Source organism: Leuresthes tenuis, unplaced genomic scaffold, assembly GCF_036924035.1.
Source record: "Leuresthes tenuis unplaced genomic scaffold, fLeuTen1.0.hap1 SCAF_6, whole genome shotgun sequence".
In the NCBI taxonomy this organism is placed as follows: Eukaryota; Metazoa; Chordata; class Actinopteri; order Atheriniformes; family Atherinopsidae; genus Leuresthes; species Leuresthes tenuis.
Genome location: NW_027325360.1, coordinates 10,527,578 through 10,553,927, shown reverse-complemented (window position 1 = coordinate 10,553,927; position 26,350 = coordinate 10,527,578). Strand labels below are relative to the sequence as shown.

The following is a 26,350-nucleotide window of genomic DNA, read 5'->3' as shown; positions in this document are numbered from 1 at the left end:
ATAGCAGGTAAGTCCTAAAACAGGCTTCCTCTTCTGCTTGACTGTGTGACTGCATATTGTTTGCATGCAGGTTTGGTTCAGCCAAAAATAACAGCATATATTTGAGCGAGCTCTTTAATCGTACTATGCTATAAGAGTGTTGAACAGTGAGATGAGATTTATAATGAAAACTGGCAAACACTTGGCTTCGCTTACTCACAGTGTTATAATCTTGCTCCGGGTAAATACGCTGTGAAAAAGCACTATGAAACAGAAATTAACCACCAACCAGATGTAACCGGTATGCACCTGCTGAGTTTCTATCCATCCATACAGAATCACAGTTGAAGAGACAACTCAACTGTACACACCTCCCCCCTTCCAAACCCAACCTCCAACCAGCAGTGACACAGTGTCCTCTCCTCTTCTATGCCTGAGTGGTCATGTAGGCAGGTTGATAGGCATAGACCTTCTGGCTGATCCAGAGCTTAAAAATAATTCAGCCTAAAGCACACAGTTTCTAAAACAAGCAAACGAAACCTTGCTGGATTTCAAATAAGCCATTCAAGTCTATGCAATTAAAAATGTATCAGCGACCTAAATGGGTACAAGTACACAGTGAAAGAGGATATGTCCTCAAACAAAAGACAAAAACGGATATGGGTGTAAATCATGCCATCATGCCTCTCGCTGGGAGAATAACATAAAATGGGAAAGATTTGTCTACAGGAGAAAAAAGCCATTCATGAGAATGCTTGAGCTTCACAGTATCAGATTCCGTCCTATTTTGGATTGTCTCCTGGTGTTGTAATTATGGGTTTTTGTTCCCCTAATTGATGTAGAAAAAGCACAAAACAGAGCCCACCCGGAAAGCAGAAAATTAGGTACTTTGATGCTTAAAAAGTAGGTTGCTCCAATCTGCCTTGCCAAAATGTTTTTGCATTCACATACTTTGTTCAAAGTGTATTGAGAGAGAGAGAAGGATTTAGGAGGGGACTGCTGATGTTATAGTGATCTGTCATACGAAGCACCGCCCCACACGCCGTGTTGCATCAGAATATCCGTGAGACGTCATCATCCCTCACCCTGCCTCTGCCTACAGTACACACACATACACACACATCTGACTGGAAATTAGCTTTTGAAAGTAGGGGAGCCCTTCACTTATTATGGCTGAGCAAAGTGTCTTGGAGAAGATGAGCGAACTGCAAGTGGACGGGGTTAAAAAGGTGATTCAGTCACTGGGCCGACTACATTTAAGTAATTTAAGCCGGCAGCTAGCCTAGCCGGTAGTGAAGTTCATGCTGTCATTTAGCCACTAGCAATGCGACGCTAATACTTCAACTAACTGGCTTGTATGAGTGATTTTATGTTGGCTATACTAAAATATTACATTTCAAGCTAAAAAAAACGAATGAAAATATGGATTCGGATTTGTTTTAATGTGATTATGTGCTACATTGTGTGAGCTACGGTGCATGCAATTCGTCGAGGGCAGTTGGTTTGGTCTGGCTAACGTGGCTGCATCACACGTACAGCAAGCCGTGAGCCCAGCTCAGTTAAAAGTTTAGGATTTCTTTGCCGATAGGTCGGTTACCATTTGCATAACCAACTTTTAAGGGCTTCTTTGAATCGCCGTGACTCTTTTTTAAAAAATCGGCACACGCAGTACACCAATCGGATTTCTTTGTTAATCAAAACCCACTCGAATTACTGGTTTGTAATTTCACAAATTTCAGAAACGGGCCATAATTTATAGAGGTAACCATGAAGCGATCAAGTGATCAAGCTACCATAAACAATCTTGCTTTACCACCGGTATGCTGGATCCAGTTTGGCACTCTTTTGTGACTTTTTTTTGTCATGTTGTAATCCTGCTAAATAGGCTAGAAATAACTGCATTAATAGACCAGTCCCTTAAACAGTACCAGTATATTTTGTTCTCTGTTAGGTATTTGTGGATTGTCATTCCAAACATATCTGGTTTACTTTCTCTACTGTAAAATATTTCTGCATTCATGTTGTGATATTTTGACAGGTGGCAAGTGACGGTGGTAAAGATGGAGGGAAGAAGAAGGCTAAAAATGCTGCTGGGGATGCTGCAGGCAAGGCTGAGGTGAGCTTCCAACTTATATTTTAGAAATGATTTAGTTGCTATTATTTGACGCTATATAAATGTTCTTTTTTTTCATATATTTATCTAAACTGTGGTGGATAATCATGTAGATCTTAGTGATTGAAGCTCTGTTTGGTACAGTCACTACCTTTATTATACACAGTTATCCACACGTTAAGAGAAAATATTGAAACAGAGTATTTTATCGATTTTAAAACAAACAATTAAAATTAAGTATTGGTACTCGTGATGGGTATTTTTAAAATGTATTTATTTTTGCACACAAGACTGACGCTCCCATGTTTTCAGAAGGAATTGCAGTTTCAGTTGGTTTCAATCTAAAACTTAACTGTTAGATGTAACCAAGATCTTTTCCGCACATACATATATCCCCTCCTTCATTCTAAAAATACATTTAAAAAAAAAAAAAAGAAATCCTACCCACATGATACAGTTTACACAGAATATCAGATAATATGGAAACAACCTCAACACAGCAGCTTACTGAGAATGCAAATGATACATTGTTTCTTTATTATTTTACAAACCACTAGTTTTGACAGTCCAAAGTTATTCATTGGTATGTGTAATCTCCCCCTCACCTGTTTGATGGTTGACATTGATAGGTGATCTCAATAGTTTTCTTCCAATCTCCAAAGAGAACATTTTTAAACTTTTCTGGAGCAACTAACCTTTGATTCTCAAAGTTATTTCACCAACTCGAGGTCCCTGATCGGGTCTCATTCACGACCGGCAACGTTGATGTCAGGTTTTGTGTGGGATTATGCCGCAGGGACCTCATTCGGATGCCTCCGCTCTTCTATGTAGTGCGCTACTCTGTCCACATGACAACACTCTGACTAGGGTTTTTAGAAATGAACCTTTCTCTATTAAGGACACAGATGATATCTTCACCCAGTGGCGTGTACAGTGAAGCCAGTTCAACTAAGCCAGACTTTTTTTTTGTGTTTGCTGACTCAACAAAGTTCACTGATTAGGCTTTTCAGGCTATCCTCTTTTGGTTCCGTGTTTGCTCACATAAAGGTTTTTATGCATCATTTAATGCTTCTTCCATACAAAACACTCCAATCTGTTCAGTTGTAAGAGGAGCAGCTGAGGGGTGTGAGATATATAGGAACTTTTATGGAAAAACACAGATGGTACAAATAAGACAAGTGAGGAATGCAGATGAAAAATCCTAAAACTTAAGCTTGATACACAGGGAGTGTATTTAGCCCTGACAGTGTCCCATAATAACATGGTACTTCCTTAAGTCATTGATCAGAATCGCATTCGCTTTGATCTGATTGAATATTCTCCGATATATTGGCCTGATTAATTTTCTAGTCTGTGTTAGATCTAGTAGCAGCAGTATAGGACAGACTTACAAAGTGTGGAAACCATGACATCGTGCATCACCAGCTGAATGTGTGACTTCCACAGTAAGGTGATGCACCATCTACATTTTGTTTTGGTGTAACAGCCAAACGTCTGTGGTGGCACAATAACAGGCTCAACTAGTTTAGATATACAACGTATTCCTTCAATTGAAAAGCTACACCAAGAGTTGTTATTTCTTATTTTTAGTTTAGTTGAAATCTATGCTGGATCAACTATTTATTAACTGAATAAATGCTGGGAAGACGGCAAATTTAACCCTAACACAATGTCAGTGACATTACATTGTGTTAGGGTCAAATCTGCTGATTAAAATGCCTACTGAACAGCATCTAAATATAGCAGGCTTTCTCTGAAGGACTTTTTCAGATGATGGTCAAATGATTGATTTAAAAAAAAAAAAAATTTTTTTAATTTATTTTCTATTCTGTCAGCAATTTGACGTTATTCATGGCAGTTAAGTGCTGTCAGTTTTGCTGTCAGCACTTTTGCCTGACGATGATTTAAATGTTTCAGTCTGATTTCACCGGCTGGGATGGCATCAGTGAAATGGTGGCGCTTCGACCGTTTAACCTGAAACTTTGAACATAAACTGGTCTAGATCAGGGGATGTGCTCAGCTGAAGTTACCATGTAGATCTTTCCAGAAGGAAATTTGGCCAAAATCGGTCCAACACACTACTCCTTTAAACAGGGAAGTGACTTGCAAAGGTTTTTTGCTGCAGTCAGCACAGACAAATTGTCTTTTTTCCAAACTCTTTTTAATAAAAGACACCTACACAATGATATGTTTATGTTTATGCATTTAGCAGACGCTTTTTATCCAAAGCGACTTACAAATGAGGATATAACATTACAGCTAACATCAAAGTCAGACTCTGTCAGAGGTGGCAGGGGTAACAGTGTAGAGATAGACTGCAGGCATAGAGGGACGTACAGAAAGATAAACTGCAGCAGAGAGGTTAGGGAAGTACAGGGTAAGTGCTGATATATTTCAGAGACAGGACAGCAATTATCATACCAAGTTTGTTCAGGTTTACTTTTCCAGTTTCCTAATCACAATCTGTACAACATCCATAGATCATAATTCCAATTAGCTGGACAAATGTGCCTTTTGGCAGACATGATTTAATGAAAGGACTCTCGTATGTATCTTGCTGTACAAATCGATCAATATTTACATACCTGCTGCAGTCATAAACAACTCAAATGAAACCAGGTAATGGGAATGCCAAACGCTTTGCTACACAGCAAATCAACATATATTCCGACTGTAAAAAATGACACTTTAAGCAGAGGCAGATGCTTGTTTTAGGCTTCAGACGGATTGCATCACAGAGTCCGTCTGATGTCGGTTTGTAGGCTTCCTGTTAGAAGCCGACAGACATTCTGAGTAGGCGGCAGGTTTAACTTGCACTCACACCCATGGTTGCAGCTTGTCAATCCTGTGATATGCAACAACTATTGTGTAAAAATAATGTTGCATTATGCAAACAAGCACACTAACCACCACTATACACACAGAGGCTCTTTTGCTACAGTGGTTGATTGAGTCATTGCACCTACAGGTTTTTTGTAAAATTCTTTAGGAAAGGATGCTGGCTTAGTTCTCTTGTAACATAATTAAACAAAATAGCCGATGTGGCAAGCTTTAGAGGTGGAGATTGAACAAATAAAGTTGATTTATACAATGTTACATCTCAACCACCTGTAATGTCTCAATGATCCGGTTGATGTGCAGTTATCAGTGAACCTTTTTTATTCTTTAAAAAAGGGGGAGCACAGAGTGACTGATGTGCACAGTGAGAGCATTATCTACAACATGTCCATTTACCAACAACTCTTGTTTCTGTGCAGTTGTCGCCACCACCTCAGTACATCGATGAACGTCTTAATTTGTATGCAAAGCTGAAAGCTGAGCACGATGCTCTGATGGCAGAGAAAGCTGCAAAGAACAGCAGACCCATCAAGGTGACCCTGCCTGATGGGAAGGTGGTGGAGGCGGAGTCCTGGAAGACCACACCATACCAAGTGGCATGTGGAATCAGGTCGGTCTAATCATAGGGCTGCTGTAATTATTATGGCATTACACCTAACTGTAATGAAACATTAACGCAGGCTAGGAACAAAAACCTCATTGCCAAAGAGGAGCTGTCAGGTTTATTTATGCTGCCCGTCATAAAATGTTACTTTTTAAAAAGGCTTCTCAGCAGCGTCATTATAAAACAGCAATTGCAAATGACGCCTGCCAACCTTTTAACTGTTAAGTGAGTGAGTGAATGAATGAATGCGGTCTAATGAAAGCCTCTGAGTCCATTATCACTTGTATCACATGGTCTCACAGCGTATATCCAAATGCATCCATTTGTCACTTCATATACACATCCGTGCACTGTGTTGTTATGTAATATTTCATTTTTTTTAATGTGCAGTCAAGGCCTTGCTGACAGCACAGTGATTTCCAAGGTGAACAACAGTGTGTGGGACCTGGACCGACCTTTGGAGGATGACTGCAGCCTTCAGCTGCTCAAGTTTGATGACGAGGAGGCACAAGCTGTAAGTCTCATTTTTGGATAAGCATGTAAAGAATTCAGCCATAATAAAATATTAGATTTATACCCTAGATTAAAATGGCATTTTCCAGCTTTCAGAGGTTTTAGCTAATTTCCCCAGGACTGCAGCCGGTTATTTATTATAGCACAAGACCTCTCAGCAGTTTTTCCAAATCGCTCATGTCTTGAGGGTAAACAACATTTTATGCTTTTAGAGGTTAATCTGGACAAAAATGATCTCCACGGTTCATAGTGTAAAATATTTAGAAGGCGTGATGAACACTAAGTGTTTGAATACTCAAAAAGGTTTTGCAGAGGCCACCGCTCAGTAAATGATTGTAATATTGGCACAAAAACGTGAAGTTTCACAACCTTACACCCTGGCAACACATTCACGGCTAGATTGTAGTTCTAAAAATCATTTTAAAACCTCAGTTCAACCTCTGAGGAAACTATGAATAAAAAAAAATAGAATAAAACGTTTGAGAGGTTAAACCTTTGAAATGTATTGTAAATAACTGACACAGCCCTTAATATTTAAAGAACATAAATACATGTTGTGTGTCTTGAAAAAGAAGATATAGCACCTGTCACATGTGCACATGTTGCATTCTACTATTTAGGTTTACTGGCACTCCAGTGCTCATATCCTGGGTGAAGCCATGGAGCGGGTGTATGGAGGCTGCCTCTGCTACGGTCCCCCGATTGAGAACGGCTTCTACTATGACATGTTTTTGGAGAGCGAGTGAGTAGCACTGAGCTTGGGCTCAGCTTTGTCTTTAATCAATAGCATTCACATTAATTGTTATTCTTATTATGGTCTTCAGGGTGTGTCTAACAGGTTCTCTTAAGTCCGCTGACTAACATAAATCAGGTATTTTGTAATGTAAACAGTAATGCTGTCTAGCTGGATTTTTCATGGGTGTGGATTGGAAATGATTTTTTGTATTTTAGTATAATAATGTATTTTGTATCTTCAGCTCCAACTGCATTCAATTAACACATATGAAGACTACTTCAGTTTGGCTTTGAAGTTTTAACACATCTATCATGTAAACAACTTTCTCCCTTGACCTCTCTCTAGACTAAGTGCTTTTCTTCACACTTTGGGCTGCTTGAGAGCTTGAGCAGTGCTGTCTAATTAATTCTACAACCTCGCTAATTAAGTCATTTTATGCTAATGGCATTCTTAGAGACTGTTTTTTCACAAGGGTATTTTGACATTGCTTAAGCCCTAAAGCCAAGGCCTTAAAGTATTTGTCCATCCTTGGCAGAGGTTATCAGTTTCTTAGTGGACAACAGGTCTGTTCACACAGTTGGACATCAGGTCACATCGATGCCTGTTGGGAACTGTTGAAGACTACGTTAAGCAGTGGAAGCTGAGTGCAGATTAATATGCAGTTTTATGAGAGGGCTGTGTTGGATGTACTGTCTCTGCTATGTTGGTTTCTTGATGTTGAATACAGGGGCGTATCAAGCAATGACTTCCCCGGTTTGGAGAGCCTATGCAAGAAAATCATCAAGGAGAAGCAGCCATTTGAGAGGCTGGAGATAAAGAAGGAAACCCTGCTGGAAATGTTTAAGGTATCTTAAAAACCGCTCAACACGCATACGAAGAAAGAGGATGTAATATATACAGATGTTCAAATACCACCTCTTTTCATTTGCAGTACAACAAGTTTAAGTGCCGCATTCTGAATGAGAAAGTCACCACTCCCACTACCACAGTTTACAGGTGAGAGCAGGGAATTAGCATTTTAAGTGTTTTCTTATTGTCTTCAAATGGCACGAATGAGCAGAGAACAACAATGGCTTTAAAATCAGTTTTAAGCCTGATGTATCTTGTAATGCTGCTGTTGTACGCTATAGAATCCTGGGCTTGTTCTCAGGTTTTTTTGCACGATCCTAAAAAATTCCTTTATCTTCTATTTTATGGGTCATTTTGAATAACTGTTTTTTAAATTTATTTTTTAAAGGGGACATGTTTCTTTTTAGAATATCTTTTTTATCTGAAACAACAGTGCAGCCGTGAGCAGAGACACAGCATCGCATCGAGGGACAGGTTTTTCTACAGTAACATTTGAGGGCTCAAAAGCCCCACGGTCATTATGACTAGTTTTGCTGGAAATGGACAATTGGAACTGTAAATTGTTTTTAATGGACAATTTCTAGAAAATAAACTAACTCAGCCGTTTTGCAGCCTTGGCTGAGGTAAAACCTTCCTCCTGGTCCGTATGGTCTTAAAGTCAGCGCCGGCTTGTGTGAAATCAAACGCATCAATGAAGACCGCTACAGAGGAGATTGTAATTAGGTTTTGCAAATTTGCCTCAGACAGACGACTTTGCATGGCTGTTTTAATTCCTCCTAAAGAGAGCTGCTCTGCTGCTACACCGTTAACAGTAATTATCGGCGCCACATTAGCCAGTGTTTCTGAAGACGGTGAACATTTCTCCCAGGGGAGAAATTGTCTGACTGTCAAACAATTTTGTCTCAGCGAGCACCTGTTTCGCCAAAAGGAAATCCTTTAGCGCGTGCTTCTTCTTCACCGACGGTGCCGCTGCACCAGCCTGTGTAGTTTTCACACGCACCCCAGGTCTCCGGTCCGTGACTCTTTAAATGCTGTCAGCAACATAGTAGTGAGATGAGCACATGCATTGTGTCGAGGTCAGTGGTGATGCCCACACAAGTTGAGCTCTATTACAGGTGGTTTAGGTGTGGTTAGCAATGTTGGTGTGAATTATGTTCGATGCTTTATTTATAGGGCAGTAAATGATGGGGTCAGGCTGTGAACGTTTTTTAAAGATTAACCTTCTTGGGACAGGTTTGGAATTTCTGAACATATTAAGAAGGGACAGGAAATACCTGCTGATTATCATAATCAGTATTTGCTTTTGACTTCAACAAAACAGGTGAAAGGAGACTCATAGGCATTCTTTGTTTCAGGTGCGGTCCCTTAATCGATCTGTGTCGAGGGCCTCATGTGAGACACACTGGAAAGATCAAGGCACTCAAGATCCACAAGGTTAGTTTTTTTTTTTTTTTTTTTTTTTTTTCTGTTAATCAGCTGTTTCAGCAGTACATGAAGCATGGTTGTATGTATTTTGTTTGTCCCCATTTCTAAAGCAGAGTTACATGGCGTTTTACCCTCTGGAGATTGGATGGGCTCTAAAGAAAGCTATAAATTGATATTCTCACTTTGTGCTGCGCTAGAATTCTTCTACTTACTGGGAGGGAAAGGCAGACATGGAAACCCTCCAGAGGATCTACGGAATCTCCTTCCCCGACCCCAAAATGCTCAAAGAATGGGAAAGGTTTCAGGAGGAGGCCAAGAACAGAGATCACCGCAAACTAGGACGGGTATGAACTGAATTGCAAAATGACTTGTCTGTAAGTAAAGGGGTTTAAAACGGTCTCCTTCAAGGTTTTATTGTGTTAAAGAAAGGTTATATATGGCATGATGATATTTGTTGAGCTGCAGTCAAGTAAATATGAATATTATTAAAATATAAGAGCTGGAATTGAATCTTGATGTGATCTAAGAATTCCTTGTCTGTTAAGTCTGTTACAATTCAAGATTAGAAAAAGAATGTTTAGAAAAACCGATGGAAAAAGGTAGCCCTGTCCAACTTCCTGCGTCAGTGGTTACATTAGCATATAGCATTTGGGTAGATTTGGCACTGTTAAATAATAGTTGTTAAATAATAGCTGTTACAGAGAAATGATGTTGATGTAGAGGTGGGTTTTGTTGGTAGCCATTCACTTAATGTAATTACACTCCTTCTTTTTAATTCAGGAGCAGGACCTCTTCTTCTTCCATGAACTGAGTCCAGGGAGCTGCTTCTTCCTGCCAAAGGGGGCCTCCATCTACAACAAACTGACTGACTTCATCAGAGTGAGTGTTAACTGTCAGAGCTGCAAATGGATGAGTTTTGACATGCAAGAAAAGGAAGAAAGTTTGGTCCTGTTAGAGGACCTGAACGTCAGTTTGGTGTTTCTGTAAATTATTGTTTCTTCTCCGAAGCATTTGTCAGGTATGCAGTTAATGTGAAAAATGATGATCATTGGTTGGCTCTCTGTCAGCCTATAAAGCACGCTGCGCAGTGTCCTCTGTAGGTGGCAATAGGCTTTAATGTGCATGGCTGTGATGAACAGGTTGGAGTTTGCTAACCAGAAGGAACATTTTCAGGAAGTGGACATAAATTAAAACCCTTCGCCTTGGCCGTATACATGAGTAAAATGGATGGAGGACATATTTGTGATTATATAGTGTCAGCGAGTATTGGCTGTGCGGAGGCAGAAACAGCTGAGCGTTAGTTGATTCCAGCTGCAACAAGGCATATTCTTCAAAAAAGCTTAATGGAAATACAACTCGTGCCACTCATGAGGCCCACGTTTCCGGAAGTTGGATTCAGTGGATCTCATGTTCCTCCCTCACAGTGTTAAAGGCTGAATATCAGTCATTTCAGTGTCTTCTGCAGGTCAGCGAGTTGCCTTCAGATTGCCAGTGTTGGCATCATATTGTTTGGCCGTATAAAGGTTTAATTTTTAGGTTTGTGGCCCACACAGTCGGCAGTAGATGCAGTGCTTTCTGTGGGATATCTCCAACGTTGTTCTGTGATCTCAGAGCAGGTCTTTACCTTTTACCTTTTTTCTTAGTCAGGAGTTTGTGAGTGCAATGGCACAGGAGGGTTTAAATGTGTTTTGTGTTGGATAAAAATATTTCATTGAATCACAATGTTAAACAGCTAAATGCTTTGGTTTTATAAATTATATATAGAAAAAAAGGAAATATCTGGATATTTTTTGATGGTGTTGTTGTCACAAGGTGTTGCCTTTTAACATGTTTAAGTAAATACATACAGTTTGGAAACCTCTACCGTACACTGAATATGACTTCACTTCCAAATCCTGTGCTGCAAATGAATGTTGACATTATTTCCACTTACACACACACCACAGCATTGATTATCTCTGACCTGACAATAGAAAAACATTGCTCAGTGTGACAAAGAGCTTGTTGTTGGTGGACTAGACATGTTTGAAAGAGATTAAAACGTGTATATAAAATGCATCAGGCAGCATTAAAGAAGGGCTCTTTTGCTCTGTTTAACAGTCCCAAATTGGTTTTCAATTGGCTGTCACAATGGAAAACACTTTGGAAGTGATTTCACTTTAATGTAGTAAAATAGATTTCTGACTGAGGAGATTTTGAGGAATTTGTTTTGTCTGTACTTGTCCAAATACGGTGACTGTGACAACTTCAAATAAATTGCACAAGCTTTTATTTAATTTGCACCTTAATCGCTGTTTTGAAACTTGTCGGTAAAGGAATATGTCACAGAAAACAGAACGGGCCGACAACATGCCAGCAAACCTGACGAAAGTTCCTCATAGAATAAACCGGAAAATCATTTTAATAGTTGTCAGAGCCGGACAAAGATGTTGGTGTGCAGCAGAACAAACGTGATTAGAGGCTGTGTTTTTAAGGATATTTTAAAGTTCTCTTCTTTCCGTCATATTTCAGTTTATCCAGTCGCTTCTCAAAAGTAAAATGTGTGCAGTTTGTGAGAAACGTCTCGCTCCGTCTTTGACAGAGTGAGTACAGGAAGAGGGGCTTCCAGGAGGTGGTGACGCCCAACATCTACAACAGCAAACTCTGGCTGACCTCCGGACACTGGCAGCACTACAGCGAGAACATGTTCTCCTTCGAAGTGGAGAAGGAGATCTTTGCCCTCAAACCCATGAACTGCCCTGGACACTGGTGAGGCTTCTTTTTCGATACCATCTGCATGTTTTCGAGCTAAAGTGAAGTAAATTTTTTTTACTTTTAATTTTTTGGCAGCTGTCTTTTGTCATTGAATGAACTTTTGAGTTCTGTCAAAATACGAATGTCAGTTGATCCAAAATTTAGCTCCATGAAGTTCTGTGACATGTGACACTCGTGAAGCTTTATGAGAGTTGCTCAGGGGCTGACTCGGTGATTGTGAAACAACTTTATATGGCAGTGCTGCTGAAGCCGTCAGCTCGTTCAGCTGAACATGTAATGGACTGTTGCTCTTGCTGTGTTTTCAGTTCTTTAATGACCCCGTTTGTTTTACTGCTGAATGCTGCATTGCAGCATCTAGTTCAAATCTGTTACTCTTCTTTTATCACCCAAAACTGTGAGTTTCAGTCGATCTACCTTCCTCTGTATGTCACATCTGAAGCAAAAATGAGTTTAGGGGTAACTGGTTGCATCAGATGTTGGGTTTAGGTTTTGACAGTAGTACTGAAATCAGTAGGGAACATTCCAGGCATTGTGACAGCTGGAGGCTGAAGTTGACAGTTGTAATTTTATAACTCTGCCTCTTCGTCTGCTCGGGACCAGCCTGATGTTTGCTCACCGTCCTCGCTCCTGGAGAGAGCTGCCCCTCCGCATGGCCGACTTTGGCGTCCTGCACAGAAATGAGCTATCAGGAGCCCTGACTGGCCTCACTCGAGTCCGTCGGTTCCAGCAGGACGATGCTCATATCTTCTGCTCCATGGACCAGGTGAAGGCCAAGTACACTCACAAAACACATGTTTCTGATGGAAGCCTGATGGAAAAAGTTGCCTGAAGTGATTGACTTAACACATCAAAGTCTGTTTACAACCACTGGGTTTACCACTGCATACAGTATGTGGGAGGAGAGAAATCCCATAAAGCTGTTCGTGGCTTAGAAATTGCCTCGAGTGACGTTGCTCGAGGCAGTGATGGCTTAGCTTGAAGACTACATTTGGGAAAATAATCATTTCTGGTGGTCTGGAGTTGAATCTTCCCTGCTGAACTGTCAGCTCATGCAATGTTGATAATGCCGGCGCTGGGTTTTGACAAGGAGGAAGGATGTTTCTGCCGCATCACATTTTGACCTTTTAAAAACATATTAATATTTAACAGTTTCACAAGAGTGTTATTGTAGATTAGTTCAAAGTGGAGTCATAACACCGCCTCTGTTCACATCACATTTGGTAATATACTTAGGCAGTTAAGCTACATTTAGTGAATGTGCAAAAGAGAGGGGGATAAAAAACAAGCAATACCCATTTGAAGGGAATCCCGATTTGACGGCTTCCAGTATATGACTATCTTGCTGGGGGTCGTTTACTGGGAGTCATGCTCACAGGTGAAAACTTACTGGCACCTGAAAAACACTGCTCACACTCTGATTGTGTTTTGTGCATTAGAACGTTGCATTAGAACTGCACGTTTTCTATCTTTCACATGCCAACTGCATGCTACAAGCTGGTTGGATGTGATGCGAGTGCACACCTCACAAATAATGTCATTATTGATCCCAGATTGAGGAGGAGATTAAGGGCTGCCTGGACTTCCTGAGGACCGTGTATGACGTGTTTGGCTTCACCTTCAAGCTCAACCTTTCCACCAGGCCAGAGAAGTTTCTGGGAGTACCAGAGATATGGGACCAAGCGGAGAAGGTAATTTCCAGGCCTTGTCTTCCTCCCGTGTATTAGTAAATATGAACGCCTCTCACCCTAATTCAAACTGCAGAATTAAGATGCGGATGTGTGATATTATCGAGGCAGAAACTCCACTACCACTTCACAGACAGCAAGTGGAAGGGCGAGATATGTGGACTCATATTTAATTGATTTGTGTGTGTGTGTGTGTGTGTGTGTAGATCTGCCATCAGATCTAAAGAGGAAAACGCTTTTTTTTTTTTCCAGAGATTCCCTCTACTCCTTGGTGCTATCGCTGTCTGCCTGTGCTGTCATATCAGATTTGTTCTCTGAAAACCCACTCGATATTCTATATTGATTATTTATTTATTCAGTTATGTGTGTACGCTTCAGCTCTAGTTTGTGTTTTAACACGAGCACGAACAATGACAGTAGTGAGCTGAACGGAGCAGTAATGAGCATGTAATTACTGCTGCTTTTAGCATTGGATAAACTACGGCAAAGAGCCATTCTGGTACAACTTACAGACCAAAAGCTTCAATCTTAAAGCTGAAGGTACCACGCACCACTGCATCCTGTTGTCACGAGCTCTTGTATATGAAGGACAAACAAATTGTTTATCTTTCTGGCAATCCGTTCCAGGCGGGCTCTGAATGGAAGAAAAGGTATTTGTTGGGAGTCCCAAAGCCTGTGTTAGATTTTGTGTGAGGGTGGGATTTTTCTTGAAAAGCTTTTTTTTGTGACAGTATTGATTTTGAATGTGATTGTAGAGTAAAATACCAGTTTTCACCAGTGTGACAGTCTGCAGTGCACATTGTCGCTCTTTGTTTTGTTTTCCTCTCTTGCATAATAAGCTGATGCTTTTGTCCCATTTGCTCCCGTTAATTTCCTTTTTATTTTTCTTCCTTTTTCTTTTCTCTTCCTTATATTCGTCGCCAATTTGCCATCGGCTGATGTGAGGAGTTTTAAAAGGTGTTCTTAGTTTTGCTAACGAATAGCACTCAAATTTTCTCACTGACTGAAAAGAGTTTAATTAGGTGATTATTTGTCTTTGCCTCGGACAGATCACCAGGAACTGTAGATGCGTCTGTGAATAAATCGGTGTGAGAATGTCCTTACTGGCTCTTCTGGCCTTTTGTTTTTTAATTCACGGTTTTTGCTACAATCATTAAAGAGCTCAGTTTTATTCCTGTCTCTAGTTTATTCTCAGCGTGGTTTCATTGCTGTGCGGTTCAATTTAATTGAATTTTTACACGTGTATTTTTCCCTCCTGGAGGAAAAAAAGGCATTCCTTGTGGTGACAGTTAAATTTAACATGTAATTTTATTATCAGTCACTCAAGTGGTTGCAGACACCATTTCAATATTAAAACATGTCCGTCTGCGGATGGCACACCTCACTTCTGCCTGCGTTCTGTAACTGCACGTGTTAATCTTTCTACAGTCGGTAGTTACAGTTCGATAGAAGGGGGAAAAAGGGCCTCTTAATTGTACAGCGGTCTCTCTTGGGCTATCACAACACTTTTCTCTGAGGGGAAAAGCTTTAAATTGAAGACCTCCATTCCATGTTTAATGTTTGCTCTCGCCATGGTGGAAAATGATGTACACAAGGAAAAATAGTGACAGGTGACCTTGGCAAAGTGACTGGAACAAAAGCTTGCTGCGTGTTTCCCTCACCTCATTAAATCTCACAAGCAACCGTGAAATATTATTGAGGAATTAACATTTCTCAGCTCAGTGATTAGTTCCAGAGGAGGTAAAGGTCGGGTCTTAATATACAGCTTTGCCTGCCTCCACTATTTAGCTGCACGTTGTCAAACAGCGATATGGTTTGTTTTTACAGCAACTGGAGAACAGCTTGAATGAGTTTGGAGAGAAATGGGTTCTCAACCCGGGTGACGGAGCTTTCTATGGACCCAAGGTGAGCCGTGCACTCCTGCACAGATGTGTTTTAGCTGTGAATCAGGAGGAGGGATGCTGCTAATCGCTTCTTTGTTCGCAGATTGACATTCAGATCAAGGACGCCATCGGTCGATACCATCAGTGTGCCACAATACAACTTGATTTCCAGCTACCCATTCGCTTTGATCTCACCTTTGTCAGGTAACTGTTTTGTTTGTTTGTCTTCATTCGACTTATATTTTTAGCACCAATAATATATTTGTATTTTTGCTGCCAAAGGTAATGTCTACTACAGCATTAAGACCTGATTTAACAATCAACTCTTTTTTTGTGTGTGTATCTGTGTCCTTTGAATAACTTTGTAGCCATGACGGTGATGACAAGAAGAAGCCAGTGATCATCCACAGAGCCATCCTGGGATCAGTCGAGAGGATGATCGCCATTCTTACAGAAAACTACGGAGGCAAATGGTTTGTAAATAATCTCAAAAGGTTATTTTGTCAAGTGCAGCCAGACTTTAGGCATTGATTTTTGCTTTTGCTGTTGCAGTTGTTCATCGAGTTTTGATAATGATTTTCAGATTTATTTGACAGATAAAGCAACACCTTCGGCCTTGTTAGGCTGCGTACATTTGCAGAAGTTTCTTATGCTTTGTGTCTGGTCCTCTGTTGGAGAAATAACTAAATGCAGATGTATCCTGTTCTGTTTCAGGCCACTGTGGCTTTCTCCCCGTCAAGTGATGGTTGTACCCGTGGGACCAACCTGTGAGGAGTATGCTGAGAAAGTAAGCTAACCCAAAGCACTGAAATGTATGAGCAGCAATGGTGTTCATACATCTACAGACAGTTTGTTTCATGGTATCATTTGCCTCTGTTTTCTCTTACTTTCGTCCTTTGGAGCTATGTTTTGCACGTAGTGTATGTTACGACTGGTAAAACTCATAGAACAGGCTGACAGAAAGGAAACTTGAGTTGTAATAAACTCTGAATGTGTTTGGGAGACTTTGAACAAGCATTTCCATAGCTCTTTGGTGTTCTGATGCCAAGTGGACCGCTCATAGTACAGATGTGGACACTCTTGTGGCTCATTTAGGTTGAGTTGCTCAGAGTTGGGACCCACACGGCAACGTTCCCTTAAATGTTCTGTAAAAAGTCAAAGAATATTAAAGCCTCCTGCATATTGTTCCTTTCTGCAGTAATAGGAAAAAGCGCAGTTTGTCTTTCTTCAGCTGAGGAGCAGCAACAAAAACCATCATCTGTTTAGCTTCATTTACTTCTCTGTCGTTTTGCATTGGCTAATGCAGTGTGTTGAAATTTCACTGGAAATATTGCTAATTAGGCTGTTGTTTAGGTCAGTGAATGTAACTGGAAACAGGAAGTGTAAACGGGCCTTTAGCAGTTTTTTTGTGTAGAAAAGTGTCATTAAGCCCATTTCTTTTAAAAAAAGAAAAAGATTTTACTTTCGGTATAGGCAGAAAAGACAGCGGGTGCATTGTTTATCAGGTCGGCACTTTTAGTATATGTTGCAACAAAGCGAAAACTGGCCTAAAAATAAGATAAATTTCAAATTCTGTGTTGTGTAGAAGAAAATAAATCAATGTTGCTCCCTCTTTCGCTGGTTAATGTGATAGGTCAAGCAAGAATTTCACAACAGCGGCTTCATGACCGACGTGGATGTCGACCCCGGCTGCACTCTGAACAAAAAGATCAGAAACGCACAGTTGGCGCAGTACAACTTCATCCTGGGTCAGTGGCAACACACTTTGCCTTCACTCCTGTCTTTTTTTTTCATCTCTCCTTTGCTGTCCATCTAGATATTGATTATTTTTTTTCCCCACCTTTGCATATTATCCTGTTGGGAAAAAGTGGTGGGAGAGAAGGAGAAGACGAGCAACACTGTAAACGTACGCACCAGAGACAACAAAGTCCACGGCGAGCGCAGTGTGGAGGAGTGCATCGAGCGTCTCACACAGCTCAAGATGTCCAGGAGTCGAAATGCAGAGGAGGAATTCTGAGCTTTCAGCAGTACCTCAAGTCACTTCAAGTGGGGTGAAGGTCAGCTTTTGATGAGGGATTTAAATGCCAGCAAACGTTGCCTAGTCTTTGCTTTTTCACAGAAATCTGAAAGCTCATACAATGCAATCTGTTTTTTGGTGTCTTCCATTACTTCTTTGTATCACTGTTTCTGCTTATCAAATCACATAATTGCTGTACGCTGTGGATTTAAGAATAATGGCCCCTTTGTGTCTTGATTGGAATGTAATCATTTTTTTGAACAGGTTTACAGAAATCTACTGTAAATTAGTCAACTGCATCATAGAATGTTTCTCAAAGCTGTTTCCATAAGTAACGAGCTGATCAAAAAAGAAGGGGGGGGGTTGCTTGTACCACTGTCTTAACTATTTCTGTCCATCACTCATCATTTCTTTGGAGAATTGAATATGAGATACAGTTTTGATAATTAAACAGCCTATTCTTGATCATTTTGCTCTTCTTTTTGTAAGATCTTGGATAAGCTGGATAGTTTTCTGTGACATCTAAGGATCTAAGAAATGTCATCTTGGAGCTAGGCCTGGGGGACGGATTTACTGACAAGTGCAACATCAACCGGCCATTTTACCCATTGGGCAGAGCCAGGCTCAGCTGTCCTAACTGGAGTCGCAGCCTGTTTAAGGATCCAACGAAGTCTGATGCATTGTGGGTTGAGGCATGTTTTTCTCCTGAGGGAAGAATTTCAGACCAAAGAATTTTCAAGCTTTGTCTTAATGATTCAGCTGCTTAGTTACACAATCTCATTCTGAAAATCTCCAAAATACACACCACACTCATGAAATGTGTAATGCAACGGGTTGTAAAATGAAATCGGCAGCAGTTTCTGATGACCTACAACCCTTTACAGTGTGTGTCTGTAAGTCACACCTCAATTTACAAGTTCAAAATTAAATGGTTTACGAAAGAGAGGTGGCACCTCATGATAAAAGTGGATGCTAATTACCTTCAACCTCTCAAACGTCATCACTTGGGATTGAAATCAATGGTGTGCTCGCACCTGACGCTCCTCTTTATGACATGCTGTCTAAACTTGGACCATTTACGTCAGCTATGCACAGTTACACCGCAGCATCAGTGAAAAGTTGATGAACACACTGTCAGCTCCATTGGTATGGCTTTAATTTTGATAACTGTAGTTGGAGCTCACTGTCGTTACAGCAAAAAGTTTCCAGTTACATGAATAATTGTTAATGAATAATTGAAATTGATTAGAATCTATGTATTGTGCACGTAACTAATTTATCCAACCACAAGTAGGTGCTGTAGCTGTGTGATTTACTCACGCAGCCGGGACTATAGAGACAAAGACTATGCCTTGTGTTTCGGCAGTTGCGAGAAGTGGCCCACAACAAACCCGAATAAATGAATTAAAATACTTTATATACTGTCATATTGACCTGGTCACTCGTCTCTCTCATCTTTATTATTTATGGGGTACTTAAAGTTTTTAAAGTTTTGAAGACTTTTTTTTCCCCCCTTTTTTCCTCCTAAAGGGGTCAGTAGTAGTTTGGTTCAGTAAATCCTGCATATCCTCTCAGGTCTGCTTTCTGCCAGAGACAGAGGTCGGTATTATTCAATTATTGTGTTTACTGTCAGTGTTTTAGTTTCATAAAATTATCTGAAAACGTCTTAATACAAGTGTATATTTTCAAAAAGTCTTGTTGTTCTATGCAAATACTTACTTGGATTTCATGGCCTTGAAATACTAATTGCATAACAGTAAAAGATATTCATTATATGAGTTACAGGGGGGAAAAAATTATTTAGCCAGAGTAAAAACTAAACTAAGAACAGGCTGTGTGGTGGTTTAAAAAAAAAAAAATAACTCCTCTCAAATCTGACCACAAGGGGGAACAGCTGAACCAGGATCTTCTGTGGGGGGATAAGGGAATGGTGCTAATGTCACTGGAGTGTGGGAGAGAAAAACATTTTGATAAGGGGTTAATGAAAAAGTCAATGGAGTAGGAGAGTGTCAACAGACAGGGTGAGACGGCCAGAAACCTCTGGGGATTCGGCTCTGCTGTTAACTCTGAGCCTCCTTGTGAATCCTCACTCCCTCTCGTTCTGCTGGATCTTTCCTACATGGCTGACTGACGACCTGGCCGCGAAGGGTCACGATGCTTCACTGAACTGAGCAAACTTCTTTTCTCATGCAACACATGCGGTTTAAAGGATCGATTCACACGTTTCCCACCGAAGCTCTTGATCCAAACGATGCTGGAATAAGTCATGATATGGAAAACTTACTTTATGACAGTAAATCTGGCTGTTTTTATTTACAAAAACACTCTGTTCCTGAAAAGAACTGTTGATAATGTATTTTAAAAGGACCGGCTTTTTACAACACATGAAAATATCACATTCAAGATGAGTGGAATTTTGTTAAAAAAAAATAGATGAGAAAATGATATCACTTAGATCTTAGACTGAGGAGTGGACACAGAAAGACTCCATCTGCAGCTGACACCTGCTAACCAGAAGTACTAAACTTCACCAGTTAATGAGTTATATCTTGTTATCTTTACTTAAGCCAAATTATAAAAGCAGCTCACCATTTTAGGTTATATGATGGAGTTCTTTGCTAGTTTCTGCATACTTGCCAGTTGCCCAGCAACCACTCCCAGTCTAGAAATAGTTTGGCATGTGAATCTCTAAAAGCTAATGAAACACGTTATCATTGTTATCATTTCATCATGATTTGCGTTGCAGTCTCTGATTGATGTTAACCCTGAAGTTAATTTTCACGTCGAAGAACAAGAAAGCAAATTAAGTGCATTTCACCAAATTTCAAACTGACCTCATAAACCACATGTATGTTGAGATTTACATCTTTTTTTTCCTCTCTACTAACAGGTTGCTGTCTTTGTTGTTTTATTTTTTTGTTTATTTTCCTTTGTCACCATGACAACTGACAGCAGCCACACTGTTGTGTCCTCAGCCTGTGTGATGTCAGTTTTCTTTCTTTTCTTTCCTCAGCAGTGACACTGAAAAGCCAAAAAGCGACCCATGTGACACACTCCTGTTTCTACTGGCCAAGCGAATGCATATTTGACTGCTTACCAACCAGTTTCTTCTCCAGAATACTTGTCCGTCTCTGGAGAAACGCCTATCACCCCTGCCACACACACACATACACACACACACACGCACACACTCCCTCCTCCAGCACCATAACCCCTCTGCATAAATGAAACAAACCCCTAAATTATGGTCAGCCACTCATGAAGTTAGTTTTGCTTGGGAAAACCAATGCTGCCAGCTTTAATATCACAACGTTACCAAATTATATGCTTCTAATTGGGAACTGTTTGATCGCGCTTTCTGGCAGCTGGAAATCTAGCGTGTGACCTTTGCAGGCTTTTTTCTCATTTCAAAAATATGACCTCTGTTTCTGACCCAGCATAAATTAAAGAAACCACTTTACACTCAGGAGAGGCCTTCACCACCAGTTACACCCTGCATGTAGCCAACTGCAACATTTCACTGGGGATGTCTGTGATGTAGGTCTGGAAGACACGCACACATGAGGCAGCTGCACGTCGAGCAGCAGGGTTGGAGCTAGTTAGTATAGTTACTATATACTTGTGGCTACTTTACTATTTAACCAGTTTATTAAAACTGCTTATCCGCAACTTTTAGGTATTTGTTGAGATCATCTAGAAATGAAGATAACAATCAGGTTGTCAGTTGCAAAGCATGACTTTAAGAGATATAACTGACTTTGAGCTGAATGTGTAGTGCAGCCAATGGTTGCCATCATAGATTATAACCAAAGCTATTGGTTTGTGAACTGCTGTTTTGAAGCACCAAGCTTAGCATTTGCCAGTTGGCATTTTTGTCTTTTTCCAAGCTGGAGTGACACATCAAGACAGAGTTGAACAGAGAAGACCAACATCTGACTGAACTTACAGTTTACGAGTACAGTTTATGGCACACGTACACAGGTTACCACTTAGCACACAGCTAAAGAATTACTACTGAATGATAACATTATATCAAACTGGTGACAGGATTGGTTCTTAGGTTTGTTGGTCATGAAACTCCATGACTGTTAGATCGGTCTCATGGAAAAACGGGAAGTAGCGAAGAAGCGAAATAATTATTTTTCTATGGCATCCAGCATGGCTTTCAAAGTAACATATTGCAATAGGACACTTGGCTTGTGTGTCCAGTTAGTTTTGTGTGTTTGGATAAGCGTGAGTGACTTGGCAGCCAATAAATGTATTTTGATGTGATAAATTATCACAGCGTTAAAGTTTTAATGCATGATGCAATGATGTCTTGTTAACCTTAAAAATCTCATTTTCAATACCTCATCTTAGCCAAGTTGTTAGTAATGTGCAAATCAGTGTTAAAATGGCAAGTGAAACACCAAGAAAACGCCATGCAAAAGTAAAAACGACATTTTGAAATCAAGTTGTTCCAAGGTGGAAATGCTTAGCTGTGGTGTTAAGTGCTCGTTTCACTCGTGTCTTCTAGCATCGAACAAACACCGTATAAACATGTTGAAAACAGTATTTTCACAGAGGGTGGTCTTTAATTGTGGAATTCTTTTTAAAAGGACCACCAACCCACTGATCAGAAGGAGTGAATCAAGCTAATCACAGTGAGATGACTCGTGGAATAAAATAAATAAATAACACAAATTTGGTAATCTGCAACAATTACGACCGTACAACTCTAAACCACTTCATCTAGACGACTGGATCAATCCAACAGCAACATTTTCCACAAAGTTGGAGTTGCAACTCAACAAAAGCAAGTAGTCCATGACAATTGAAATCCCAAATGTCTTTTTCACAAAGCAAAATTTAATTTCAAGCACAGCACTACAGCATCTAGTTGCAGCCAACGTCCTTTTTTTTTCTTTTTTTTGGACAAACATGCTCCTTACGGTAAAACCTACTGTAAACCCATATGCACAGCCCACCTTCCCTTCATTCCTGTGTGTGTTGAAGTTGGCTCCGAGCAGTGGTCCAGCATGAATCAAGCAACCTCATTACAGCCAAGCAAAAACTCATTACTCTGCTGTATCCACAGGGAATAACACCTTTTTCTTCATCAAGCTGCGAATAAGAGCTGTTACCCATAGCTTCCATTAGTTTGTACTGCACAACCTGATACAAAATAACTAACCACTCACCTAACTGGTTTAATTTTGAGCAGATTTTTCCACTCATTACCCGCTCAAGCAAATGAGCCCACAGAAGTATTAAGGGAGATATTTCTGCATGTACACTGATTCCCAAGTAGTTGGCTGTTTCAACCATGAATTCCTCCTTTCTCACCTTGCTGTAACCTAAACACAGTCTCTTCCTCATATGCAGCCAGCGAGATGTTTAGGCTGGAAGCTCTCCACAGAGGAGGCCTCAGTGGTCTGCGTGGTTGTTATTTATCTAAATTCTATTTTTCTATTTAACAGCTCTTTTTTCTTCCTTTTTGCTCTCAGGGGTGGTTTACTTTATCCCCAAAGAAGGAGGTGCAAAAGGGTGGGCTTTGCGCGGCTACCCACAATTCAATAGTGGTTGACGGAGCTGATGAAGTTGAAGCTGACAGCTGCATAAATCACCAGCTCGTGGTGCTAATAGGTGGCAGTATAAAATCAAACGGAGACCACCCATGCTGCAGAGAAGGAAAAAGAGCATCAAGTCATATCTACCGTGCAGTACTGTACAGCCATCCGAAACACTTAAGCCCCCCCTCTTGCCGCCCAAGCTGTTCTAGTCGAAGAGGCTCTCTAAGCAACACAGGAAAGGCCCGTCTGGCATCCGCACTGCAGTGATTCATATTTGGCACTTTCATAAAGGTTTGAAGCTGCTGGAGTTTTTTCGGGCCCATTGTTGAAATGTTCACTCTCAATCGCCCTTTTGGAAAAACCTATAAACATTTCAAGGCCAATCACCAAACAGGAGCCTGTGCTTTTTCTTCTTTCATATGAAGACTGCAGTACATCGCCCAATGCAGTGTTTCACTCCTCACAGTAAAGAGAAAGGGCTGCACACTCACGATTACCAGAGTTTTTTTTTTCTTTTTTATATTTCCTTGTATGAATGGAGAAGTGCTTGAGCTCATTCAGAAGAGCTGCTAAGAGGGGTGTGAAGGAGGCTGTTTGAAAGGCCTGTCTCTTTGTGAAACAGGAGATAAAACACAAACAAAACATAAGGGGTTGGACTCTCACTGAACAAAGCAGAGTATATTGCTCAATAACAAGTCCTGGATGCCTGGGTCCAGCACGACTAAACTTTATCTTGGATGAAGGACCTACTGTAGATGCTGTTGGATTGGGCTGTGCACACTGGCCACAGACCCCCCAAAACTCCATGTTTTCCATCATGTCTGAAGATTATATATGGCACATGTTTTCCAGGATTACAAGGTTATGATTAGAGACACAAATGTACAAACCTGGAATATTTTTTTTGAGTTTTGCGTTGGCCTTCTAAGGACTTTGGGTTGCATTTTTTGTTTGAGAAGTGCAATACAAATACAGTTAAAGTCTCTATGTTGGTAACAAAACTCATCTCATTTTTACTGTTAGATTGATTGATTGATTGATTGATGAAGATTTTATTTCTATTTTATTACAATTCAAATCTCAAATTCATGCTCCAACACCACGAAAACCCATGGTGAACTTTTCCTTCTGTCGATTGATAACAGAAATTTCAGCCTCTGCCTGAAATGTCTGACTCTGATGCATTTAAGCTGCTACAGGGTGTCCTTTACAACCGTTAAATGACTTGAGGTCATCTGTCATCAAACTAAAGGGTGCAACAAAATTTGTCTTGGCTGTGTTTGCCCCTGACGGTAAAGGATGAGTGTTTATGGCATCTTTGTGCTCCACTCTCACTGTCTGTCCAGGTGGGCCAGTGTTGGGGAAACAAAGAAGATGAAAATTGTGTTTTTATTTTTACATTATTGTATGAGGACACGCCTGCAAACAAGTTTGTTATTGATTAGCATCACTGATGAAATGACGGACCAACCTCTGACAGAATGTGCTTTGCTTCGTAGTATTTGTAGAACCACAGAAAAAGAATTTGTGGGTAATTTGCTTGATTGCAAAAGTAAGTAATATGTTCCAATAACTGAAATTGAAAATTTTGTATTTATGTTAGATGATGAGTTGCTCAGGATAAGTAGCAGTTTGTGGTGTGGTACAGTCAGTGGTCAGCCTGTTCACACAGAGCAGAGACCAAGCTATGGCTCTTAGTCTGACCAATGACCACAGCATAGTGGCAGCAGTGGTTGGTGCAGGCTACTAAAATCTATCTCTGTACTTAGGTTTTGCATATACTGATAAAAACGTTCAATCAAACCATTTTTCATTTTCAGGAATGATCAGTAAACACAAAAATAGCTGTGTTCATTGCTTAATTTTTTATGGTTTAACATTAAACTCATTGACAGGTGGTAAAACTTTATAAGTGTAAATGGTAGGGTTAAAACTGTACATGGTTTGGTTAGAATAATTGTACATGGTTGTCAACATCTCACAAAATACATGGTTAGACAGATTAAAAAATCTAGATGATAATTTATATAGTCACAGATCACGATTCCCGTCATGTAAAACGTGTTTTCTGCTGAGACTTGACTGAAAGATATTTTGTACTGTAGTCTGTCCATGCTTCTTCTTACATAACCTGATCTAGAAGTTAGCATTTTTGCATGAGCTGACACCACTGCTGCCCATAAAGCAAAGTCACAGGATGAACTGTGAAGTAGGCACAACATAGAAATCATTTAATTTGTGCAGATGAGCATTAATAACAAGCAAGTCAGTATGTTTTCTAAGTCTAATCACATCAGTTTGAACGCCTTACCATACAAACATGGAGTTTGAACAAAAGCGAGCAGCAAATTAAAACTCAGTTGTTAAAAGTGGTAAACGTGAAAAAAAAGGTGGCTATTTTGCTTGTCGTGACACATTTGCAGCAGTTCATTGTCTTGTCTGGGGTGAGGTAATGTTGCCTTGGACGGACTCAAACCTGTGACATTGTGCCCACACACCTGTCCCTGAAACAAACAGCTGCTTGTATTTGAAAGCAATTGCTGTGTTGCTATGTTTAAATAAACATAGAAATAAACGTTAAATGGATGAAATACCACTTTTTTCTTTGTAATCAACCAGACTTTTTACTGTAATGCTGTTTGACATGACGTCCACACCCAAGACTGACATAATGCCGTGAGGAAACGTGACTTCACCCAGCGCACTGAACAGCAGCCCTATTAGGCTGCCAATGTCTGTGGCCTATTTCTTAATGTTGTCATGGGAGAGGTGACTGCATTTGCAAGAGCCAAACAAAAGGCCCCTTTGTCCCTCTGTCCACATCTGCCCAAAATCACCTCCTCTAATTCCCAAGGTTAGTCTCTGGAATTGACAGCATAATATTAAATTGTCAAACTCTGTCTGTTGGCAACACTCCGCGTGAGTCACCGACTGCCGAGGTCGAAAGAAAACATCTCTCCTTCTGTTGAGCATGGCAGGTCAGTGAAGAGGCAAAGAGAGCACCTTAACATTTGTTTTCCTTGTGAAAATACTGTGAAAAAAAACTGTGAAAGCACCCATTTGTTACAGGTGTCTGATTTGAATTATATTTTCATTTTTCATTGACATTATTCAAACCAGTGCAGCTGTAACTACATGCCACAAGTGTTTTTTTTTACTCCCTCCTCCCAATATGATTCGTATTACTAACCAAACTGTATTTACAGAGCAGATTATCAAAAATAGATGTTTTACAGTTGTAGCAGGAGTAATGTTAAATTCCCACCTGGTTTTAGTTAACTGGTCCCCTTTAATTGCATGACACTTACCAGCCTGTCACTCACACGCAGCAGCCTATATAAGCAGGTTGTGGCTGCAAATGGTGTGTGTGTGTGTGCTTTCAGCTCTAGCCTCCGCTCTCTT

General features: G+C 40.3%; 2 protein-coding genes across 2 annotated transcripts in view; both read left to right on the top strand.

The window, feature by feature from the left end:
- tars1 (threonyl-tRNA synthetase 1) overlaps nucleotides 1-17,861 on the top strand; it is a 133,480-nt gene extending 115,619 nt beyond the window's left edge. The window contains exons 2-20 of the mRNA XM_072387517.1: nucleotides 1,091-1,208; nucleotides 2,018-2,095; nucleotides 5,350-5,540; nucleotides 5,925-6,048; nucleotides 6,668-6,789; nucleotides 7,511-7,628; nucleotides 7,715-7,779; nucleotides 8,988-9,066; nucleotides 9,255-9,401; nucleotides 9,838-9,936; nucleotides 11,639-11,805; nucleotides 12,412-12,574; nucleotides 13,362-13,499; nucleotides 15,324-15,401; nucleotides 15,483-15,583; nucleotides 15,748-15,852; nucleotides 16,094-16,166; nucleotides 17,013-17,127; nucleotides 17,248-17,861. Coding sequence (XP_072243618.1) covers nucleotides 1,149-1,208; nucleotides 2,018-2,095; nucleotides 5,350-5,540; nucleotides 5,925-6,048; nucleotides 6,668-6,789; nucleotides 7,511-7,628; nucleotides 7,715-7,779; nucleotides 8,988-9,066; nucleotides 9,255-9,401; nucleotides 9,838-9,936; nucleotides 11,639-11,805; nucleotides 12,412-12,574; nucleotides 13,362-13,499; nucleotides 15,324-15,401; nucleotides 15,483-15,583; nucleotides 15,748-15,852; nucleotides 16,094-16,166; nucleotides 17,013-17,127; nucleotides 17,248-17,396 — 2,172 coding nt within the window. The 5' untranslated portion in view covers nucleotides 1,091-1,148 and the 3' untranslated portion in view covers nucleotides 17,397-17,861. The remainder of the gene's footprint in view (nucleotides 1-1,090; nucleotides 1,209-2,017; nucleotides 2,096-5,349; nucleotides 5,541-5,924; nucleotides 6,049-6,667; nucleotides 6,790-7,510; nucleotides 7,629-7,714; nucleotides 7,780-8,987; nucleotides 9,067-9,254; nucleotides 9,402-9,837; nucleotides 9,937-11,638; nucleotides 11,806-12,411; nucleotides 12,575-13,361; nucleotides 13,500-15,323; nucleotides 15,402-15,482; nucleotides 15,584-15,747; nucleotides 15,853-16,093; nucleotides 16,167-17,012; nucleotides 17,128-17,247) is intronic.
- Nucleotides 971-26,350, top strand: part of atosb (atos homolog b) — a 176,025-nt gene continuing 150,645 nt past the window's right edge. Inside the window, exon 1 of the mRNA XM_072387518.1 lies at nucleotides 971-983. The gene's annotated coding sequence lies outside the window, so the exon portion shown is untranslated. The remainder of the gene's footprint in view (nucleotides 984-26,350) is intronic.